Source organism: Bos taurus, chromosome 14, assembly GCF_002263795.3.
Source record: "Bos taurus isolate L1 Dominette 01449 registration number 42190680 breed Hereford chromosome 14, ARS-UCD2.0, whole genome shotgun sequence".
NCBI lineage: Eukaryota > Metazoa > Chordata > Mammalia > Artiodactyla > Bovidae > Bos > Bos taurus.
This window is the reverse complement of record NC_037341.1, coordinates 38,179,376-38,204,506: the sequence shown is the minus strand read 5'-3', so window position 1 is coordinate 38,204,506 and position 25,131 is coordinate 38,179,376. Positions and strand designations below refer to the sequence as shown.

At 36.1% G+C, this 25,131-nt stretch overlaps 1 protein-coding gene across 2 annotated transcripts in view; it reads right to left on the bottom strand.

Moving 5' to 3' along the window:
• Positions 1–13,495: 13,495 nt before the first annotated feature.
• PI15 (peptidase inhibitor 15) overlaps positions 13,496–25,131 on the bottom strand; it is a 36,616-nt gene continuing 24,980 nt past the window's right edge. The window contains exons 3-6 of one of the 2 annotated variants that reach the window (XM_005215518.5): positions 23,938–24,056; positions 22,628–22,760; positions 22,392–22,507; positions 13,496–19,612 (exon numbers count right to left, since the gene is read on the bottom strand). In XM_005215518.5, coding sequence (XP_005215575.1) covers positions 19,477–19,612; positions 22,392–22,507; positions 22,628–22,760; positions 23,938–24,056 — 504 coding nt within the window. In that variant the 3' untranslated portion in view covers positions 13,496–19,476. The remainder of the gene's footprint in view (positions 19,613–22,391; positions 22,508–22,627; positions 22,761–23,937; positions 24,057–25,131) is intronic. The other variant, NM_001192742.1, reaches the window with a different exon arrangement.

Below are 25,131 nucleotides of genomic sequence, written 5' to 3'. Positions count from 1 at the left end.
GATAATTATTGCTATTATTTATAACCAGTTATTTGATCCTTATTAGGAATAATGCCACTGTTCAATATTTATCAACTTTCCACTAATTCATTAGTAACCATATCAAGAAATCTATATACAAAATTGAATAGTGGTTGAGAGCACAGTCTGGAGTTAACTTGTCTGGGTTCAAATCTTGGCTTTGCCACTTATCAAATCCTGGCTTTGCCACTTACTGGCTGAAGATCCCCTTGCTCATGTTGTGTAACTACTGGTTCAAATCCTATTCAGATTATGCAAAGTTACAACTCTGTTTCTAATAGTGTGGTAAAAGACATGCTTTTAAAACCCATGCTACTTGAAATTATTACAATCCTGCATAGAATATTTATTTGTCTTAATTCATTACTGAGCTGACACAAAAGGAAAAATATGAGGAATGTTATAATAAAAGAGGAAGCAGATTGTCTCACAGGGGACTTCACATAAAGCTGGACCCCTAAGAGAGAAGGGAGAAATGAACCCACCACACGAGGGGACAGCTGGAAAACTTGCCTGCCTTGATCTTGGCGCTAGGTGATAAAAACATAAAATCCTCCTGGAGAGTTTGTAACCACAACCTAGCCCTTACACGACAGATATTTCTAGTCCAAATCCACTCTGTCTTTGTGGTCTGAAAAATCTGAATCAAGGAACTTCATTTACAGTAGTTTCAGATTGGTAGTGTCCCTGTGGGACTAACTGGAGTAAAGAAACTCATCTTAGTGGGACTGGGCTTCAGCCCAGGCGTCAATAATCTACAGATAACCTTCCTGGTTGTGTGAGGCAGGGGGAGGGGAAAGAGAGCTTTGGCAACATCACCGCAAAAACAAACCAGTAAGAAATTCAGATATTCAAATTAGCAGATAGAGAGTCCAAGATAACTATAATTTCTTTAAGAAATAAAAGCCCATAAATGTATAAAGGGAATAAGATGTTATAAACAGTGACTAAGCAATTCTGAATAAAAACCAATTACATCTTGAAAAACAAAAATACAAAATATATCATCATTTTTTAGTATTATGCCTGTCTTTTTCTAATTGATTTATTCAATAATTCTGGATATAAAAACTTTCAGAAGTGCATTACAGACTGTTTCTTCCAGTTCATGCTTTGCCTGTTCTTTTTTTAATAATTGAAGTTGATTTACAGTATTATATTAGTTTCAGGTATAAAACGTAGTTCAATATTTTAGATTATATTCCATTTAAAGTGTTTACAGTATAATAGCTGTATTTCCCTATGCTATACAATATATCCCCATAGGTTATATATTTGATACCTAGAATCCCAGAGATGGGGGAGCCTGGTGGGCTGCCGTCTATGGGGTCACACAGAGTCGGGCACGACTGAAGTGACTTAGCAGCAGCAGCAGCAGCAGCAGTTTGTACCCCTAATCCCCAGTAGCTATTTTGCCCCTCCCTCATTTCCTGTCTCCACTGGTAATCACTGGTTTTTCTCCATAAGACTCTTTCTGTTTTGTTATATATGTGTGTGTGAGTCACTCAGTTATGTCTGACTCTTTGTGACCCCATGGACTGAGCCCACCAGGCTCCACTGTACATGGAATTCTCCAGGCAAGAATACTGGAGTGGGTTGCCATTTCCTTCTCCAGGGGATCTTTCTAATCCAGGGATTGAAGCCCTGTCTCCTGCATTGCAGACAGATTCTTTACCATCTGAGCCATCTTGTTTTGTGTATATATATATATATATATATGTTTGTTTTATTTTTTAGTTCCCACATATAAATGATAATATACTGTATTAGTTTTCCTTTGTCTGACATTTCACTAAGCATAGTACCTTCCAGGTCCTTCTGTGCTGTTTGCTGCAAGTGGGAAAATTTCATTCTTTTTTTATGGCTGAGTGTTATTCCATATTAAATACATATATATTGAATAATATATAATAATTGAATAATAACTGAATAATATATGTTATATATATATTTAATATATATTTAATTTTTTCTTCATTTATTGATGGACCCTTGGCTTGTTTCCATATCTTGGCTATTCTAAATAATGCTGCTATGAATATTATGGTGCATGTATCTTTTCAAATTAGTGTTTTTGCTTTTTTCAGATGTATACCCAGGGGTGGAATTGCTAGATCATACAGTAGTTCTATTTTTAGCTTTTTGAGGAACTTCCATAGTGGATTCACCAATTTGTTGTATATTCCCATCAATAGTGTTCAGAGGTGCCCATTCTCTACATCCTTCTCAATATTTGTCATTTGTAGACTTTTTGCTGATAGCCATCCTGACAGCTGTGAAGTGGTATCTTGTGGCTTTGATTTTCAGACCTCTAATCATTAGTCATGTTAAACATCTTTCCATGTGCTTTTTAGCCATCTGTATGTCTTCCTTGGAAAAGATGTCTATCCAAGTCTTTTGTCCATTTTTTAGTTGGATTGCTTGTTTTTTTTTTGATATTGAGTTGATATATGAGCTATTTATATATTTTGGGTTTTAAACTTTTGATATCATTTGTAAATATTTTCTCCCATTTCATAGGTTAACTTTTCATCTTGTCGGTGATTCTATTGTGATGCAAAATATTTTAAGTTTAATTATGTCCCACTTGTTTATTTTAACTTTTCTTTCTTCTGCTTTACAAGACAGATACAAAAAAAAAATCTGACTCTGGTGTATGTCAGAGTGTTCTGCATATGTTCTCTTCTAGGAACTTGATAGTTTCAGTCCTTACATTTAGGTCTTTAATCCATTTTGGGTTTATTTTCTATGTGGTGTGAGGAAATGTTCTAATGCCATTCTTTCATGTGTAGCTGTCCACCTTTTCCAGCACAATTTATTGAAGAGACTGTCTTTGTGTTTTGCCTTTTCATTCTCTTGATGCCATCTTTTGACAAGAAGGTCTTACTTTTAATGAAATTCAATTTATTAATCTATCATTTTAGGTTTAACATTTATTGTGCCATGTTTAAGAAATGTTTATCTACCCCAAAGTCATGAAGATACTGTATTAGATTTTCTTCTAGAAAGTCTATTGTTATACTTTCCACTTATGTATCTATGAATCTATCTCAAATTAATTTTTGTGCATTATGTAAGGTAGGGTTTAGTATGTTTTCAAATGGATTTCAGTTTGACAAGGAGCCACTTACAGAAAATATCAACCTTTCCCCAGTGAACTACAGAGGTGCCTATGTCATACATCAGGAACCATACATGTAGGAATTTATTTCTGGACACTCCATTCATTTTGATTTGTGTATCCTTATGCCAAAATCACTCTGACTTTAGAGTAGTTATAAAATTAGTCCTGAGATTGGGTAATGTATTTCCTCCATGTCATTGCTTCTGCAAGCATTCAAGATTTTCTCGAGTATTCTGGATTTTTTGCTTTTTCATATAAATTTTCAATTCAGCTGATAGACTTTCACAGAAAAACACACTGGAACTTTAATAGGGATTGCATTGAATTTGTAGATCAATTTGGAGGGTATCAGCATCTTTAAAACATTAAGTTTTCCAATACATGAAAAAGATATGTACCTTTCAATCAACGATTGAATCAAACTTTGTTCAGCATTTGTTTTTTGTATATATTTTTTTACACTAAAGGTCTTACACGTTTCATTAAATTTATAGCTACTTAGTAATTTGATACAATTATAAGTAACTTTTAAAAATTTCATTTAGTATTTGTTGCTAAAAAGAAATTCTCACTGGCATTAATATATATTATAATTTGTTACATTATAATATAATGGTATTTAGTGGTATGTTGTTGTTGTTGCCCTCAATGATATTTAAATACTACAGTTGAATAAGATATAATTATTTACATTATGAAGTTATATTTTGCCAAAAATCATTAAATTTTCTTAAGGGGACCAACTCTTACATTACAATCAGTTTCTAAATTTTTACTAAATAAAAATTACCTGTATCTGATTCAGCTTTAAAAATACTTCTTAATAAACATAAAGTATAGCAGGGGTCACGTATGGTTGTAAGAGCTGAACCTTAAGAAGGCAGAACGCCAGGGAATTGATGCCTTTGAACTGTGACGCTGGAGAATACTCCTGAGAGCCCCTTGGACAGCAAGGAGATCAACCCAGTCAATCCTAAGGGAAATCAACCCTGAATACTCAGTGGAAGGACTGATGCTATAGCTGAAGCTCCATCCAGTATTTTGGTCATCTGATGTGAACAGATGGCTCATTAGAAAAGTTCCTGATGCTGGGGAAGATTGAGGGCAGAAGGAGAAGAGGGCGTCAGAGGATGAGATGGCTGGATGGCATCACCGATGCAATGGACATGACCTTGGGCAAACTTCGGGAGATGGTGAGGGACAAGGAGGCCTGGTGTGCTGCAGTCCATGGGGTTGCAAAGAGTCGGACATGACTGGGTAACTGAACAATAACAACGTAGTACTGAACCATTTTTAATATTCACAATTCTATGTCCATTATTCAAAGTCTTAATTAGTCAGTGTTTCTCTTCAACTTTATTCTGAAATATCTTTCAGAAAATTGCCACCCACTTGCCAGTACACCTGAAGAATGAATTGCATTACTTTCTCAAAGGTTGGGAAACCTAAAATCATTCACATAGTTTCTGTAACATGCCCTGACTGTCACTTCTGTATTTAATATAAGTAATGCCAAAGAAATACTAATTGTTCCTATGATATAAGCCTTCTAATTTCCCGTAAGTTTTCTACAGAAGTGTGCTGCTACAGATAGTTACAAGAGTGGCCTCTGTTGGTCACTCATGTACCTGCGGATCTGTGACTACAGCAGAAATACCGCGGCAATTGACTTGACCACAGCCTTGCTTAAAAGCACTGACTACTTCATGAGTGAATACCAAAGTGACCCTAGCATAGACCTTGGAGTAAAATGAAAAGGTTTTTAGAAGGTTTATAAATATACAGCAAGGGAGAGTGGGAGGTTAAGTGCAACAATAGAAATACAGATCAAGTGCTATTGGTGCTCAAAGGAGACAGTACAAGGTTTCAACTGTGGGAAACCAAAGATCTCCAAACGAGGTAAAATTAAAGCCATATGAGAGCAGTTTGTGTTACGAAGGACACACATGTAACACACGTGCATACCCATCCAGACAATGTAAACCACCTAAGACCAGAAAGATATGTTGGCAGGTGTAGGTTAGGGTATGAGTGATGTCCCTTAGAAAAGGTGTGTAAAACATAGCAGGAAGAAACCGTAAATATAAACCTTCTCCTCTGCATAAGAGAAGTTAAATGAAGGAAATGTTGTTTGCATTTATTCGATAATGGGTAAGATGCAAAGCAAAGTATTCTAACAGGGGAGTTACATGTCAAGGCTGGCCTCAGAAAGACTCATTTAGTAATAAATTTAATTTTATAAACTCAGTTTAGAACTTCATTATTTCTCAACTGAACCACTGAATATCCCATTCTGTACTCTCCTTGGCCATTCTGTACTTCTCTTCTGGCCTCAGAACCCAAGGAGAAGAGTTTTAAAAAATGGAATGAATTACTATTTTGGATGCAGCAGAAAGGTTGAAGAAAATACATGCTAGCTATTTTTCAATAAGTGTATCACAGAAATCTTCCCCGGGCAGTTTCATCTGATGAAGAACAAACATAATTGTTGTATTTCCTTACATTTCACCTCCTCAGTGAGGTCTTTCCTGACCATCATTATCTAAAAACATCTCCATCCTCTCCCTCATTCCCCTGTTTATTTTTCTTCATAATAATTATCTCCACTGGGATTTTAATTATGTATTTATTGGTTTGTTTATTTTTCCCCTTGTCACTTCAATGTAAGCTTCTGGTGTGCTGGACTTAGTCTGACATTTACCTTTAATAGTACCTGACATGTAAAATGTGCCTGATAAATATTTGTGGAATAAATGAAGTAAAAGACCTCAAGGATTAAGTCTAGGCTTTCCTGGTGACTCAGATGGTAAAAGAATCTGCTGCAATGCAGTAGACTTGGGTTTGATCCCTGGATTGGGAAGATCCCATGGTGAAGGGAATGACTACCCACTCCAGTATTCTTGCCTGAAGAATTCCATGGACAGAGGAGCCTAGTGGGCTACAGTCCATGGGATTGCAAAGAGTTGGACACGATTGCCTGACTAACACTTTTTTTTCAAGGATTAAGTGGATAACCAGGATCTGAAGTCAGTGAATATAAATGGCATATTTATGATTCTAAGTAATAAGGGTCTAAAAAGTGATAAGATAGTAACTATTTGTTGTGTTATCCTGGGCTTGGAAGAAGAACGAAAATACAAGAAAAAGAAAGGATGAATGTTCTCTCTGTCTCTCTGACTCTATATGGCTTATTCAAACATAGTAGCGAGAGAGGTCCTTCTGAATGTGTCAGATTATGACACTGTCAATGACTTTCCATTTCATTCAGAATAAAAACTAAAGTCCTTGCAATGGTCTGGCCCACCGAACCAGGGATTCCATGACCTCTTTGCCCTTCTTCCAATCCAATACTGCTTTCTTTCCTCACGCCACTGAGTCTGTGGACACAGCAGGCCTCAGGGCTGCCTTCTTCCTCTGCCTGGAAACTTTTCCCCCAGAGGTCCACATGGTATGTACCCAGGAATAGATTCCACATGGCTATCTCCCTCACATTTTTTACATCTTTGCTTAAATGTTACCTTAGTTTGGCCTTTCCAGACCCCATATGTGAAACTTAGTCCCCTCCCTTCCCACATTTTCCATGCCTCATCCTTCCGGCTCTTTTCTCCATAGCATTTATTGACCTCTGATAATTCCATGGAGATCAGTGGAGAAATAACTCCAGAAAGAATGAACGGATGGAGCCAAAGCAAAAAGAATACCCACTGTGGATGTGACTGGTGATAGAAGCAAGGTCTGATGCTGTAAAGAGCAATATTGCATAGGAATCTGGAATATCAGGTCCATGAATCAAGGCAAATTGGAAGTGGTCAAACAAGAGATGGCAAGAGTGAATGTTGATATTCTAGGAATCAGCGAACTGAAATGGACTGGAATGGGTGAATTTAACTCAGATGACCATTATATCTACTACTGCGGGCAGGAATCCCTGAGAAGAAATGGAGTGGCCATCATGGTCAACAAAAGAGTCCGAAATGCAGTACTTGGATGCAATCTCAAAAACAACAGAATGATCTCTGTTCGTTTCCAAGGCAAACCATTCAATATCACAGTAATCCAAGGCTATGCCCAACCAGTAATGCTGAAGAAGCTGAAGTTGAATGGTTCTATGAAGACCTACAAGACCTTTTAGAACTAACACCCAAAAAAGATGTCCTTTTCATTATAGGGGACTGGAATGCAAAAGTAGGAAGTCAAGAAACACCTAGAGTAACAGGCAAATTTGACCTTGGAATACGGAATGAAGCAGGGCAAAGACTAAGAGTTTTGCCAAGAAAATGCACTGGTCATAACAAACACCCTCTTCTGGCAACACAAGACAACACTCTATACATGGACATCACCAGATGGTCAACAGCGAAATCAGATTGATTATATTCTTTGCAGCCAAAGATGGAGAAGCTCTATACAGTTAGCAAAAACAAGACCAGGAGCTGACTGTGGCTCAGACCATGAACTCCTTATTGCCAAATTCAGACTTAAATTGAAGAAAGTAGGGAAAACCACTAGACCATTCAGGTATGACCTAAATCAAATCCCTTATGATTATACAGTGGAAGTGAGAAATAGATTTAAGGGACTAGATCTGATAGACAGAGTACCTGATGAACTATGGAATGAGGTTCGTGATATTGTACAGGAGACAGGGATCAAGACCATCCCCATGGAAAAGAAATGCAAAAGAGCAAAATGGCTGTCTGGGGAGGACTTACAAATACTTGTGAAAAGAAGAGAAGCAAAAAGCAAAGGAGAAAAGGAAAGATATAAACATCTGAATGCAGAGTTCCAAAGAATAGCAAGAAGAGATAAGAAAGCCATCTTCAGCGATCAATGCAAAGAAATAGAGGAAAACAACAGAATGGGAAAGACTAGGGATCTCTTCAAGAAAATCAGAGATACCAAAGGAACATTTCATGCAAAGATGGGCTCGATAAAGGACAAAAATTGTATGGACCTAACAGAAGCAGAAGATATTAAGAAGAGATGGCAAGAATACACAGAAGAACTGTACAAAAAAGATCTTCACGACCCAGATAATCACGATGGTGTGATCACTGACCTAGAGCCAGACATCCTGGAATGTGAAGTCAAGTGGGCCTTAGGAAGCATCACTACGAATAAAGCTAGTGGAGGTGATAGAATTCCAATTGAGCTATTCCAAATCCTGAAAGATGATGCTGTGAAAGTGCTGCACTCAATATGCCAGCAAATTTGGAAAACTCAGCAGTGGCCACAGAACTGGAAAAGGTCACTTTTCATTCCAACTCCAAAGAAAGGCAATGCCAAAGAATGCTCAAACTACCACACAATTGCACTCATCTCACACGCTAGTAAAGGAATGCTCAAAATTCTCCAAGCCAGGCTTCAGCAATATGTGAACCATGAACTTCCTGATGTTCAAGCTGGTTTTAGAAAAGGCAGAGGAACCAGAGATCAAATTGCCAACATTAGCTGGATCATGGAAAAAGCAAGAGAGTTCCAGAAAAGCATCTATTTCTGCTTTATTGACTATGCCAAAGACTTTGACTGTGTGGATCACAATAAACTGTAGAAGATTCTTCAAGAGATGGTAATACCAGACCACCTGATCTGCCTCTTGAGAAATTTGTATGCAGGCCAGGAAGCAACAGTTAGAACTGGACATGGAACAACAGACTGGTTCCAAATAGGAAAAGGAGTACCTCAAGGCTATATATTGTCACCCTGTTTATTTAACTTCTATGCAGAGTACATCATGAGAAACACTGGACTGGAAGAAACACAAGCTGGAATCAAGATGGCCGGGAGAAATATCAATAACCTCAGATATGCAGATGACACCACCCTTAGGGCAGAAAGTGAAGAGGAACTAAAAAGCCTCTTGATGAAAGTGAAAGTGGAGAGTGAAAATGAAGATCCTGGCATCTGGTCCCATCACTTCATGGGAAATAGATGGGGAAACAGTGGAAACTAGTGTCAGACTTTATTTTTGGGGCTCCAAAATCACTGCAGATGGTGACAGCAGCCATGAAATTAAAAGACGCTTACTCCTTGATAGCATATTCAAAAGCAGAGACATTACTTGGCCAACAAAGGTTCGTCTAGTCAAGGCTATGGTTTTTCCTGTGGTCATGTATGGATGTGAGAGTTGGACTGTGAAGAAGGCTGAGCACCGAAGAATTGATGCTTTTGAACTGTGGTGTTGGAGAAGACTCTTGAGAGTCCCTTGGACTGCAAGGAGATCCAACCAGTCCATTCTGAAGGAGATCAGCCCTGGGATTTCTTTGGAAGGAATGATGCTAAAGCTGAAACTCCAGTACTTTGGCCACCTCATGCGAAGAGTTGACTCATTGGAAAACACCCTGATGCTGGGAGGGATTGGGGGGCAGGAGGAGAAGGGGACGACAGAGGATGAGATGGCTGGATGGCATCACTGACTCGATGGACGTGAGTCTGAGTGGACTCCAGGAGTTGGTGATGGACAGGGAGGCCTGGCGTGCTCGATTCATGGGGTCGCAAAAAGTCGGACACGACTGAACGACTGATCTGATCTGATCTGATCTGAACATTCCATGTCTTATGTATTTGCTCATTATTGATCCTCCTCTCCAGAATGTAAATTCCATGAGGCATGGATTTTTATCTCTTTTTTTCAGTGCGTAGCTCTCAAAGAGTATGACGCATAGTTGAAAATAAAATACACCATGAAGAACATGTGTGACTGTGCATAATTACAACATACAGGAATGAGCAGCCTATATAAGGAGTTTGGTGCATCAGTCAGACTTGTTTGGTTTTGATTTTTCACTCATGAATGTCTCTATCAATGATGCTTACTTAGGGGTATTACTCCACCCTTACACCTCCAGGAAGGTGCTTAAGAATGTGTACAGGTAATTTGGTTGTCACATTTTGTGGAAACTGGAGAAGATTCTATAAGGCATTTTGTGTTTTGAGGATTCAGGCATGATAAATGCCTGTTGGGAATGGGAGTCCCTCAGGACAAAATATTTTCCCACCCAAATGTCAACATCATTCCTATTGAGAAGCACTACTGAAAAATCATGTTTCCTTATGCATAAAGATAACAAAGGTCTACCTGTTACTATTATGAGGCTGCTTTTTAATAACTAGGGAAAATATTAAAAATACATAGACATTATATTTTAAGAATTATTTATAATTTACCTGAAAACATTAATATAAATACTATTGATATCATTATTATACTATATAATATGATTTGTCATTTTGTTTTCTATCTCCAAAAAGGTGTCTCATGTTCTTAGATTTTTTTTTCTGTATGACTGTTTAAATTGGTTTAATGTCTCAAGTTCATGAATCCAGTTGAAATAGAATTCTTACTTCCTCTGTGTTATGTGTTCAGCACCTCACTAAAGCTACAGGGAAAAGACCCAGATTTCAAACATAGCAATCAGTTTTATTATTTACTGATTTGATTCAAATGGAATCACTGAGCAAATGCAGCCCTTCACATACTTCTCACTTGTTCTTTTTTTTTTTCCCTCTCTGGCCTACCCTCATTTTTCAGCACAAATGATGGAGGAAAGGCTGAAGAACTCCTTGCTCTTTTCTCAAAACCTGCATAATTTTCCTCATTCTTCTTCAAATAAAAATGAAGTCTTACCTATTTCTGCAGTGTAGTGGTTGCCACATTCATTTGACATATGAGGGTGAAATCAGGGGTCAACATAAAAATGTCTCTTCAAGCAATCCATATCTTAAGTTAACCATTTAGACTGCATGGACCTGTTCCTCAAAAGACATTAATTTAATAAAAATCTGATTTTAGCTTCAGATTTTTTTAAAGTCATTTAAAGGATAAAAGATACTGTTTTTCTGAGAAAATAGGGTTGTTTAATCACTTTTGTGGTAAACTAATTATGTTAGCACATACTCTCTAGGGATAGAGAACCCATAGATCCCTTGTCATATTTAAGAACACCATGAAAAAATTATAGTGACGGTAAAAATAATGATTTTTTTTTGTTTATTCCTTATCAGGAAGAGTGTGCATGCAGTGCTTTACATAATTACTTCATTTAACCTTTACAAACTGCATTCATCCATTGGTCTGCCTAACACATATTTATTGGGCACTTAACTAGGGTCTGGACATACATCAATAAATATAGCAATAAACAAGCAAGTTTCCTTCCTTCAAAGAGGCTTACATTCTGGCGGGAGAGATATGGAGGGCAGAAAAGTGTCAATTGGAAGGGGGCCCATATTGAAGTGAGAGAGAAAGAAACCGTTGTGACTGTCTGGGAGAATAATGTCCCAGTCTGTTTGTAGAACAAGAGAAAAGTCTGAGGTGGGGATGAACTTGGCAAAAGGGAAGAAGAGAAGTCGGTGCAGAGTGAGCTGCAGGGAGAATGGGAGAGAAGGATGTTGGAGAACGAGGTAGAAGCCAGCCAAGCCATAAGTGGTGATAAAGCACTGTGTTTTATTAAATGCTTGGGGATGTCTTTGGAAGGTGTTGTGTAGGAGAGTCATTAGATGTGCTTTATTTTCAAAAAGAGCGATGCAGATGCCATATTGTGGTGGGAAGCAGAGAAACATGCTGGGAAGCTGCCAGGCTTTAGACCTGTTTCCTCCAAACTGTTGGTTGTGCACCCTTATTTGTAGAAAGTTCTAGATCTTGCACTCCCACTATATACAATATAAATATACCACGTGCTAATATATACTAGACAGTTTTCTATGCACTAGTATGTGTGCACTATGAAATAGAGATAAGTAAAATATTTAAACAAATGTAGGAACCAGAAATCAAATTGCCAACATTTGCTGTATCATGGAGAAAGCAAAGGAATTCCAGAAAAACATCTACTTCTGCTTTATTGACTACACTAAAGCCTTTGATTGTGTGGATCACAAGAAACTGTGGAAAATTCTTAAAGAGATGGGAATGCCCGATCACCTTACCTGTCTCCTATATGTGGATCAAGAAGCAACAGTTAGAACTGAACATGGAACATCCGGTTCAAAATTGGGAAAGAGTACAAGGTTGTATACTGTCACCTTGTTTATTTATTAATAACTTATATGCAGAGTACATCATGTGAAATGCTGGGCTGGATGAATCATGAATCACAAGCTGCAATTAAGATTGCTGGGAGAAATAACCACCTCAGATATGCAGATGATACCACTCTAATGGCAGAAAGTGAAGAGGACCTAAAGAGCCTCTTCATGAGGGTGAAAGAGGGAAGTGGAAAACCTGGCTTAAAATTCATCATTCAAAAAACTAAGATCATGGCATCCGGTACCACCACTTCAAGGCAAATAGAAGGGGGAAAAGTGGAAGGAGTGACAGATTTTATTTTCTTAGACTCCTAAATCTCTGTGGATGTTGACTGTAGCCATAAAATTAACACATTTGCTCCTTGGAAGGAAAGCTGGGAAAAACCTAGACAGCATACTAAGAAGCAGAGACATCACTCTGCTGACGGAGGTCCAAACAGTCAAAGCTATGGGTTTCCCAGTAGTCATGTATGGATGTGAGTGTTGGACCATAAGGAAGGTTGAGTGCTGAAAAATTGATGCCTTCAAACTGTGGTGCTGGAGAAGACTCCTGAGAGTCCCTTGGACTGCAAGGAGATCAAACCAGTCAATCCTAAAGGAAATCAACCTGAATAATCATTGAAAGGACTGATGCTGAAGCCTAAGCTCAAATACTTTGACCACCTGATGAGAAGAGCCAACTCATTGGAAAAGACTCTGATGCTGGGAAAGATTGAGAGCAAGAGGACAAGGGGGCGGCAGAGGATGAGATGAGTAGATAGCATCACTGACTCAATGAACCTGAGTTAGAGCAAACTCCGGGAGATAGTGAAGGGCAGGGAAGCCTGGCATGCTACAGTTCAGGTTGCAGACTTGGCAACTGAACATCAGTGGTGAACTGGCCTGGGAGCTCTCCCGTCTCACCAGAGGGAAAATTTGCCTGCTGCAAGGCAGAACCATCTGTAAAACACCAGCCTTCTTGGTCCAACTAGTGACCAGACATGGTGCATCCCCCCATAGGAATGCCTATGGTTTCTCTTCTTGCCCTCAGTATGAAACATGGAAATATTTATGTTCAACTACTGCAGTTTTTCTCAGCCAGAACTTCTTTTTTTTTTTTTTTTTTTTCAGAACTTCTTAACATAATGTTCTTCTCCTCTTTCTCCATGGAAATGTCTTTTGCATTGGGGTCTCAAAATATTTTGTGGAATTAAATAAAAAAAGAATGGAAGAAGGAAGGAAGGAGGCAGGGAAGGCAAGAAAGTTTTACTATTGTAAAACTATTGAAAATCAGGAAACAATTAAATTCATCAATTATGAATTAAAATCTTAAACACAAAACAATTAATTATAATATTTTATTGAAGGAAAAATAATATAGTGGGGCTCAAAAAGCTACACTTACTATGCTTTATAAAGTCAGAGGTTTACACAGGTTTTATGTATGTACACATTCATGACATTATATCACAACATCAAAGGCACCTTTTACTGCCACAGTATTAGGTAACGAATAAAAAATATCAAATTGATCTTTTAAAAAATCTAAAATGATACAATCTATTTTAGGATTATGTACATATTTGAAGCATTCAGATATTTTTAAACATGTTCTATGTGCATTACAATTATCTCTAATTCTCAAAATATTATGATACCAAAATTCTGTTTGTCAAATAACAAAGCACAAGATGCTGTAATCTATAACCAAGCACCAGTTAAAATCAGTGTTAAATGCTCCATCAATTAGTTTGACTTAAACACATGCAAAGTGAAGTGGGTACTTAAGAATTTAAGATAACCATTGCAAAACTTTTAGGGTCTCCATTTTTTTTTTTTTTTGGTCTTTAATTAGTTGATTTCTTTTGAGAAAATGGGGAGAACTGGATGACTTTGATCAATGTTTTCCTAGTGGTTTTATGGAATCCTAGGGCTCTTAGAAGAAACTTCCAAGGCACTGGAGAAGGTTTAGTCCATGTTATGCATATTATATATTGGAGCTTTGTATAAGATGAGATCATACAAAGGGTTTATTGCTTTAAAATACATTTGAAAATACTAACATGGGAAACTGCTTTAAAGTATATTTCATTTGGTTATGCTAACACAGTTTAAGAAATATCTTTGTTGAAACAGATTATCACACTTAGTGAACTGCACAACTCAAGTGAAAGGTTATCTAAAAATGTTGCTTTCATTAGTTACAGAGGATATAATCCTAAATTTTTATGTATATTTTTAAGTCCAGAAGGAATTTGAATAGAACAATAAAATGTCATAATTAGCTCAAAAGTATGACCAAAGAGCATTATCAAATTATAGATCAACAAGTAAAAATGGAGAATCTTTTGGTATATGAAAATTGTTTTAATATATAAAAATAAATGATCACTTAAAGTGAAAAAGTTCTCTTCATTACTTTTACCTCTTATCGTATTTATGATGTAAACAAAATTAAAAATATATTTTATTAATACCTAGTTCAAAAAAAGAACACTGTTAATAAGCACCTCAGGACTAGAATGCCATAAAAAATTATTATTTAGGAAAATGGATGTCAAGATATATGTATTACCCTCATAGAAAATTATTTAAATAGAATCAAGCATCTTTAATGTCATCAGAGTTACTGAGTATCCAAGAATTTAGTATTATGCAACTTAAATTTTCATTGAACTGAAGAAATGGTTTTATTGGCAGGCCAAGTTGCCATCAAGAATTTGTTCTTACAACCACCAGAGGGCGCCAGTGCCTGAAGCACGGTTGGTGTAGGTGTAATCTAACCTTTAGTTGATAACTTGAATTTTACATTCCAAGTTTAAAAATGCTATTTAAAAAGATGAATAACTTCTAAGAAATATATTTACATTTTGTAACACCCAAATAATGTTGGATTATTATATAAAAATAGAGCACACTGGCTTATTTTGGTTAAGATTCATTTAACAGGACGTTATTAAGATTTCTAAATCAGAAATTGAAAGGACATCATTTGTAACTATGAATAAAAAGAGACTTCTTAACCTACTAACACTAACAATTCATTTAGCACCACATATATAGCACCAGAATAGATACTGATAGTTCACACTTATTAAAAACATTAATTGCAAAGAAACTTCAAAATTAAAGCAAGTATATGGTGGTTGTAATGAATTTTCAGCACCATTAACCAGTGAACTGTGTAACTTTCTAAGTTGTTGACTGACCTCTCATAAGTCAAAGTTAGAAGATGAAAGAATTTTAAAAAATCATTTTGCATGTGTTTAAATGTCTTTCCTCACACATATAACAATACAAAAAAATGCAAATATAAAACAAAGATAATTTTAGACATTGATAGAAATCTAATTTTACTCTTCCTAAACACTTCCATAGGAAACGGCTTCCTATGGAATAGGAATCCAAGATTGGTGTCCTATGCTACTGCAGAACATTGGGAATGTTGTTATACAAGGGGGAGAAAACAGACCCCAGTTTAAGCATGACTTTTCCTTCCTGAACGCATTCAAATGATCTGTTTAACTTATGTATTCACTTAATAGGCAGGATATGAACACAGAACACTTGAACTGGCCTAAATATGTTTTTGATTGCTTATGTAGATGTTGTAAGTTGATCTAACACAAGCATATACTAATGAGAAAAATATATATTGTTTCAATTCAAATATTCTGAGTAAATTATACTGATTGAATTTTCCCTACTGTTTGGTCAGTTCTGTGCTAAAACTTCATGGAACTTTCAAATGAGTATTTCCACAAAAGTTTCGAATGAACTGCCAAGTGAACTTGGTAGGGAAGTCCTAACGGACCACGGAAGTGATGCTGCTTAGACTACAGGACAGGAAAAAAAACCAACAAAACATGATAACGATGAAAATCGTTTCGGCCACATTTTAAAAGCAAACTTACCTACCATAACCAGGAACATTATGAGTATGCCTACACAACTCAAATACAATTCTGTAAAGGAATCCATCAGTTTAACAGATCAACTTGTAATTTTTCCAGTCTTTTGATGACATGGAAGCCAAAAAAATTGATGTTATGACAGAATTTTTTAAATTTTTCTACTGAATAAAGGATGTAATGAAAAATCCATACCAAAGATAAAATTCAACGCTGTAGAATATGTATGCCAATCACCATGTCGAATGAAACCTATTGAAATGAAAACCTCAATACTATTTAAAGCTGCTTTTATGAAATAGCTTATGCCCAGACCCTTTTTCCCTTTGGGAGTTACAGTGAGAAACAGCTACCCTAGCACCACTGTTGCATGCTGTGAAAAGTATGACCCTCTGGGTTGATTCAAGCAAACGTTCATTTGGTTTAGCCTAGAAAATAAAACATTTCACATGGCCACTTTATATTACTAACTTTAAGAAGCACAGATAGAATAACAAATATACCCGTTACATTTTCAGCTCAGTTGTTAAGTTATAAATAAACTTATATTTGGAAAGGACTGTTGTGTACAAGTTTATGAGTATGTGGTTCCTAGTCTTAATCTGATATATTTGGTGCTTTATCTGGATTGTTGATGCACTCAAAGCTTTGTATTTAAGACATTTTTGTCTTAATGAAATATGGAAAGGTGAGGTTCCTCTAATTCTTGCAATACTAGACTGTTGAGTTAATTCTAAAAACCCATTCATATAAAAACTTATTACACTATAGCCATTATATAAGAAGCTGGTATAAATACACAAAGATAAGACAGAATTTCTGCCAAAGAGGAGCTCATGAAAGACTTAATTTTATCTCAGATAAAAGCTTCACAACATTAATGATCATTTTAATATTCATGATTTTCTATTAATATGGTAATTTTACCTTCAAATGAACTTCTGTGAATCATGTGGCAAATAGCATTATTCTTTTTGAGACCTGAGAAATCAAGCCACACAAGTAAACCAGCAATAGGATGGAACTGATTAAAACCATTTTTTTGGTTTAATAGTTATTTTACTACTTCTGTAGAACTAGTTTAGGAAACTCAAGAAAGACTATCTAGATAAAGGAGACAAATATTCCACTAATGAGTTTTCTCTCCAATTGCCTGTATATATTAGCTAAAAGTTGATTTGAGACCTGACTCTTACTGTTATTTCTGTTCTTCATATTAGTCTCCAAAAATACTTATTTTTAATAAAGTCTATATATGTTCCCACAAAAGCAAAGTCATTTGATAGGAAAACATTTGGTCAGATTCAATGTGTGAAAGAAATCTGGCCAATTATTTGTCATCATGAAAACCTGAACTCCAGATGCTGGATAATCCCCCATTGGATTTAATTAACTATCTGTCATCTTTCAATGAATCTAAACTAAGAAACTGTAAATGTGTAGAGAATTTTAAACAAGTAGCTTCTTTCTGTTATTTGTACTCTGGAACTAATTGTGTTTACTGATTCTGTAATTCTACTGCAGCATTATATAACTTGAACCACACACACACACACACACACACGCATGCACATGTAAAATGTAATGTGTTAAGTGTCTTGATCCATGTGTTGACTTTCTCCTCTCTGAAAGTGATTTGGAAATGAACATTTCCAAAATCACATGAGTGAAACTTTCACAGTGATTTGCTTTCCACCATGCTTCACTTCTGGGGCTTCCCAGTTTGTTCAGTGGTAAAGAATCCACCTGCCAATGCAGGAGACACAGGAGATGCAAGTTCAATCTCTAATTCAGAAAGATCCCCTGGAGAAGGAAATGGCAACCCACTCCAGTATTCTTGCCTGGAGAATCCTATGGACAAAGGAGGCTGGTGGGCTACAGGCCACAGGATTGCAAGAGTCAGACACCACTGAAGCAACTGAGCATGCAGACACGCAAACTTAATGCAGAACTGAAAAATATTCTACTTAGATATGGTAATAAAATTTGGTACTTAGTGCTTAGAAAATCATCTGAAGAGGCCCCTTTCACAAAATCATAGCTGTCTGTGGTGTGTACATGAGATTTTCACATGATACTCAAGGACCCTCATGCTGAATAATTCTCATCAAATAAGGACAAGCAGAACAATGAAGAGCAGGAAATATCCTTGGCACCTGCATGTTTCTTTCTGGTATCCCTCACCTCCTGCTCACAGGCTTCAAGGTATACTAAACCTTCAGGATATGCCTTTCTGAGGCTCTCCGTGTGTGTGTGTGTGTGTGCGCGCGTGCGCGTGTGTGGTAACCCTATTTCCGTGGGTTTGCATGCCTGTCTCCTGAATCTTACTTCTCTTGGACTTGTCAGTTCACTTAGGTCTTGTTTTCCACCTTCCAAAACAACTATTTACACTCACGGTTGTTCGTTCTTCCCTGCCTCATTTAGTTCCAAGTACTATAGCTACATTTTCATGCTAACCAGGAGACTTACATATTACACGGCGTGGCCTATCATCTATTCCACCTACATGTGGACATCGTTGGGTTCACTTCCTCAAATTTACATGAAAAATCAATTTGTTAACAAAATAACATTTTTACAGCAAGATATTGAGTTGGCCAAAAAGTTCATTTGTTTCCCCGTAACATCACAGAAAAACCCGAACAAACTTTTTGGGCAACCCAATAATTAGGCTGCATTATTTCCTGAATATTTTTGTGAGCTTCTTGAAGACAGGAATTATGTCTTGTTATCCTTGCATGATCAGAACATAACTAGCAGAGTGCCTTGCCCATCATAACCACTCCACACATGATTACTGGTTCAATAAAAGAGGTTAAGCAAAATAAATGTGTTCAACCTTACATAAATTGAGAATATCTTTTGGTGGACCCAAATAAAACAAAATATTTCCATAATGAAATCTTTGGTTCTTAATTAAATTATTATATTTAGATATCATGGAGTTTTATTAGTAGTTTGCTAATGATCAGTTTTGGGATATTAAAGAAATGGGTGCAGGAGATGTCCTACCACCTAACATATTGTTTACAATAGGATTTTTAAAAAATTCCTCCAAGCTAACTACAAAATCAAATTATGTATGTATGTGTATTTATAGGCCAAATATATGTTCTATTTGTTAGGAATGTAACATAATTTCTTTGGAAAACAAGCTTTGGAATTGGATGCATCAACTATGTCAATACTACATACAGAGTATTTTAATTTAGACTTAGAGGTCAGAAAATAGAAATGGATGTTTGATTACCTCAAAGGATTAAACAAACATATAAGATAAACACTAATCTTTACAATGAATAATAAAAGGAAAACAAGATTATGATAAAATATGTATAGTATGTGCAAAACTCAATATATATATATGCCTATGATTCCCAGAAACCACTATATTTCCTGGAGGAAAAGATAAGCTTATTTAAACCAATACAGGTAGTTTGACGTTACACCTGGAAAGCAGAGATTGTCAGTACAAGACCCTCCATAACTTGGAGGGCAAGCTGAACATGGTACCCCTACTTTATATGGTGCTTCTCCGATCCAGTTGCCCCTAGGAAAAAAAAGAAGAGAGCATAAGTGTTACTTGCTCATTTTTTAAAATCTGATTGCCCTTAAGCACATGATCACACATTGACATGTGATGAAATTTTCAGAAGTGTGTCATTTTTAGAAAAGCACTGAAAGTTACATCCATTTCTTATTTCTGTAGCAATTTATTCTATATATCTTACTTTAAAAATACTTTCTTTCTGAGTAAGTTAATATCATGTTAATTTACAATAATTTACAATGCATGGTGACATTATTAGTCAACCCACATCTGACTTGATGCTCTATCCACCACAGCTGCCTCTTTCCTACTGCAGCCTTCCAGAACACATACGCTGTGTCCTCTTAAATGTACTTTTTAAAAAGTCATGCTAATGCTATTATAAAGATAGTAAAATATAAACAAATACATATATATATATATATATGTATATAAGTGTGTATGTGCTCAGTCACTGTTGTGTTCAGTTCTTTAGGACCCCATGGACTGTAGCCCAGTCCATGAGATTTTCCAGGCAAGAAAACTGGAACAGGTTGTCATTTCCTTCTCCAGGGGATCTTCCCGATCCAGGGATCAAAGCTTCCTCTCTTACATCTCTTGCATTGGCAGGTGGGTTCTTTACCACTAGTGCCGCCTGGGAAGCCCATATACAGCATATATACAATTCGGGGAGGCTTAGAAATGGTGACATGAGCAAGAAGTTGTCATAAGCACAAAAAATAGGTTTTAAGAGTTCAAAGGATTTCTTTCTAAAGTTGAATAGTTTAGATTCTCAGTATTCATAAAATGAGACATGGAAAACTCAGAGAATAGTGGCTTACAGAAGCAGCCATTAAAGATGATTCCAAAACATTTTCCCATATGTAAACTCACGGTTATAATTTTTAGCAATACTGTTAATTTTTTAAAATAATGCTGAACACATTTAACTGAATGTTGTCAATATTTTCCTTCATCTTGATGGCCATAATGATACACCAAATTCAGCATTTAGGATAAAAACAGTCACAACGTCTTACTGTTACTAAGCTCTTTTAGCTATGATGGAGGAAGCAATGGATTTATTTACAGTAGCATGGTGATTAGTAACTACAGTACTAACAGATAACCACAGAGCCAGAAGTGTGAAGGAAACCGAATGGTCAGGAGAAAATGTGGTGTGTGGTGGGTTGAAGATAAAACAACAGTGGAAAAGCTAAAATATTGAGCCATCGGGGAAGCCCCATATTCAATAGTAAATCAGTCAGTGGATAAACATATTTTAATTTTTATCCTTTCAGGCTAATTCATTTTCATTCTCTCATTTCTCTCTCTTTCTCTCCAACCACCCGACCCCCAACCACCACCCAACCCTGTATTTCTTTTTTCCCTGATAAACAGTTGGCTTGAGATAACTTTATGCTGCTATTCAACTATCAGTCGGAATTTTTAAACTTTCTTCACTGCCTGTTTCAAAAAATGGTTCTCTGTTACAGCAAATACACCATACTAACACAATATCTTAATCTCTTAGACATAAAACAATCAGACATCTCATCAATAATATTGCAAAAATCCCATCATTGGCCAAAAACAGAATAGCCAAATGAATGTAATAAAAGCCTCTTTCACTAGAGAACTGCCTGGCCTATTTATGTCAGAAAGAAGAGTTAGAGTCTTAATAGGAAAATATAAGGTGCATAACTGAAAATATCAAACAAATGCACAGTTTTAAAGCTTTTCATGATGCAGTCACATTTTACTTTCCAAATCTTACTATTCTAATAACTGTGGAGAGGAGACCATTGGGAAAATCGCTATTTTTCTAACTTTGCAAAAACACTGCCCCTGGCATACAACCATATAAATGAGTAATGCAGTTATTTGTGAAACGTTTTCTCATTCCCTCCCCATACTGGCAAAGCTGGAGAAAAATCTTTGTTTGGGACTTACTTTGGAAGACACCAGGCGTGTCATAAATCCTTTGCACATTTTAGTATTTACTCCAAAAGGGAAAAGACTCATGTATAAATACTGGAACTCTTTATCCAAAGAGTCATTGTTATCAAAAAGGCATTTTATCAAATGTCAACAAATGCTTGTTTATCTTCATAATACAAAAGAATGCTCATAAATATAAAATACAACTATATTTTACAATATTTGATCAATTTTCACAATATGAAATATACAATTTTAATGTGTGCCACAGGATGAAATTACTGAATTTTTTATTTTATATAGTTTAAATCATGGCACAGCTTTCATTAAAAAGATGTCATAGCATTTAAATTTTCCCTTCTGATTCTGAATGCCTCCTTAACCACCTATGGAAAAAATAAACTGTGATTTTAATTCTACCCTTAAAAGAAAGAAGAAGTGCTTGTTTTCTTTTCCTAGTGAAAAAGTTAAGCCAACATTCTAGGAATGATTGATGAGAATACTGTGGTGTTGATAAATTCCCTAGAAGATCTTTGCCTGAGACTTTTATATAAGCTATCGAAAGCCTGGAATCACATGTTTATTTTATAATTACCAGGTCTAAAGAAAGATGAGGAGGAGAATTTAGTGAATCTCCAAATCACAAATTGTCTTGTCCAAAATGTTAATCTAGAATCCTTGTGAAAAGAAATCTTTCAGCTTTTAACTTTTTTGATATATGAGAAGATGGAAGATTTGAGGATCTGAGCTTGTTAGTTAAGTCTTACTCATATTATTTACCTGTTAAAAATATCTATCAGACTGAAGATATTTAACATCATTAAGGATTTCAGGAAATAGAAGCCAACCAGATACTTACTTTGGGGCATAGTTGCATACCAAATAAACTGCACGGCGCCATACAGCTCCCCAAACATTCATGTTCTGACAAGTATGAATTGCACATCCTATTCGATTGGAGGTGGCCCAAACCATCTGAGAAAGTAAACCAATATACCATTATTAGGATCAGGAGTTAAGAAAACGCAGGTTCACCAAAATCAAAAGAGTGTTTTTTAAAAAAGAATGAATCAGAACTGAACAAGACAAAATAACCTGTGTATAATGTGTGCACATGGGGCCGAAACATCTCATAGGACATCGGGGATTGCAATCCTGGGGATATGGAAAGGCGTAGTCTTTCACTTCATCATACCATGGCTTGACCAACTGGAGAATAGAGCGGTATCTAAATATCAAGAAACACAATGAGAACTCACAGTTCAGCAGTGGCAATATGTAGTGGACTCACACTAAATTACAAGTTAATTGTTCTTTTGCAGGCTATTAATGGCAAATCAAGAGCATATCCACCCCCTCACAATAACCATCACCACCCAGCAGAATCCTCTGTTCCTCCCAGTAGAGCCAAGCATGAAAATGTTCAGGCCTGGAGCAAGTGATCCTATATTTGTTTAAGTATGAGTCTGGTTGTTTCAAAAAGAGAAATGCAAATCTTTCGGGAATTATCATCTTTACCTTATATTTACCAATGTCAGAAATGTCTTCCATTGGAATCTTATACATAATTAAAAATTAGATATTAAAAAAAACTGTGATACTAGACTCAGAGTGATTTCCCCCCTTAAAGTTGTATCATTTTAATTTAGTGAGAATTCACCCGATTTTTCTCCCCTCTATGGAAGGGAATGAGTCTTTGAATGTTGGATGATGACCTCTCACAGTGCAGAAAAATTATCCTGTTACCGGAAGCAGCTTCATTCACAGTTGCATATACTTGCATATACATATATGTGCATAAGTATATGTACATATGCATGTAAATACATTGAATTTGTATAACACATATATAGGAATATGCAAACATGGGAAAGCTGCATACATAATAATGGCTTCTGCCACTATCAAGGGATTTTTCTGAACTAGAAGCGATAGGATAAGGATACAACCTGATTCTTTCAAAGATTCTGTGAGATTAGTGTAGAATTCACTTTTCACTTTCATGCATTGGAGAAGGAAATGGCAACCCACTCCAGTGTTCTTGCCTGGAGAATCCCTGGGACGTGGGAGCCTGGTGGGCTGCGGTCTATGGGTCGCACAGAGTCAGACACGACCGAAGTGACTTAGCAGCAGCAGCAGCAGTGTAGAAAAGATTAAGGGATGGTGTTCCAAGGGTGAAAGAGAAAACTGGGGGTTTTTTTAGGCTTTTTAAAAAATTTAAATAATTTTTTAAGACATCTAAAACAGTCATAGGCCAAGCATCAGCAACTGGCATATAGTGAGTTCTCAAATAAATACCTGTAGATGTTACTTGAAATTGACACTACTAACACTTGGAGTCCATAGGCAATAAAGTTATCAATAAAGTTATCTGGATAAACAGTATCAGTGAAACTATTTCTTACCTTCCAGTTCGTACAGATAGATTTTGACCCAAAAATCTCAATAAGTAAGAAGGTCCATGGTCCCAAATGCAGGTAGCTGCCCAAGCCTCTGCAGACTTTGCAAGATTTTCATCCCAAACCTGTGTAAGGGAAAAAAAAAAAAACCTTCAGCTTACTGAGTTTGCTAGTAACAAACAAAAAGAGGCAAGAAAGAATGCTACCATTTCCTAAAGTTCTTCCTCTTCTACTTCCTGACTAAAAGAAAGCAAGATTAGACCATTGTTATTTAAAGTTCTACAATACAGTATGGTTATTCCTCAAAAATCTTTATTGTTTTAACACTGTCATCTAGACCCAAAGTCCAGACATCAATTTTAGTAAAGGATAGGTTAAGTAAAATATCGTGTCTAGATGTAACTTGGAGACAACTCCTACTGACCACTAAAGTTTGAATCTACCAGCGTCAAATGATTTCCCTGGAGTTTATTCAGAGCTATTAATATATCTCAAAAATTAATATGATCAAATTTATTCAAATAATGAACCAAAACTGACAATGTAAAATATTATAACTTTTATTGAGATATAATTGATATGTAACAATATATGCTTCAAATGTATAACTTAATGATTTTTATATATGTATATATTGTGAAATTATCATCACAAGAAGTCTAATTAACATTCATCACCACACACAGTTCAAATTTTTTTCTTGTGAAGAGAATTTTTAAATTCTATTTTTTAGCAACATTCAAATATATAATACAGTACTATACATATAGTCACCATGCTGTATATTACATCCCCAGGAATTATTTTATAACTGCAAGTTTGTACCTTTCAGCCACCCCCAACCTCATCTCTGGCAACCACCTATCTGTTCTCTAGATCTGTGAATTCAGTGTTGTTTTTGTTTTTAGATTTCACATTTATGTGACATCATATGTTGTCTTTTTCTGATTTATTTCACTTAGCATAATGCCTTTAAGTTCCATCGATGCTGTCACAATGGCAAGATTTCCTTGTTTCTTATACCTGAATAATATTCCACTTATCCACTTATCTGTTGATGATAATTTAAGCTGCTTCTATGTCTTGGCTATTGTAAACAGTGCCACTATGAACACGGGGGTGAATGTATCCTTTTGAGTTAGTATTTTAGTTTCCTTCAGATGAATACCTAGAAGTAGAATTGCTATATCTTATGTCCAA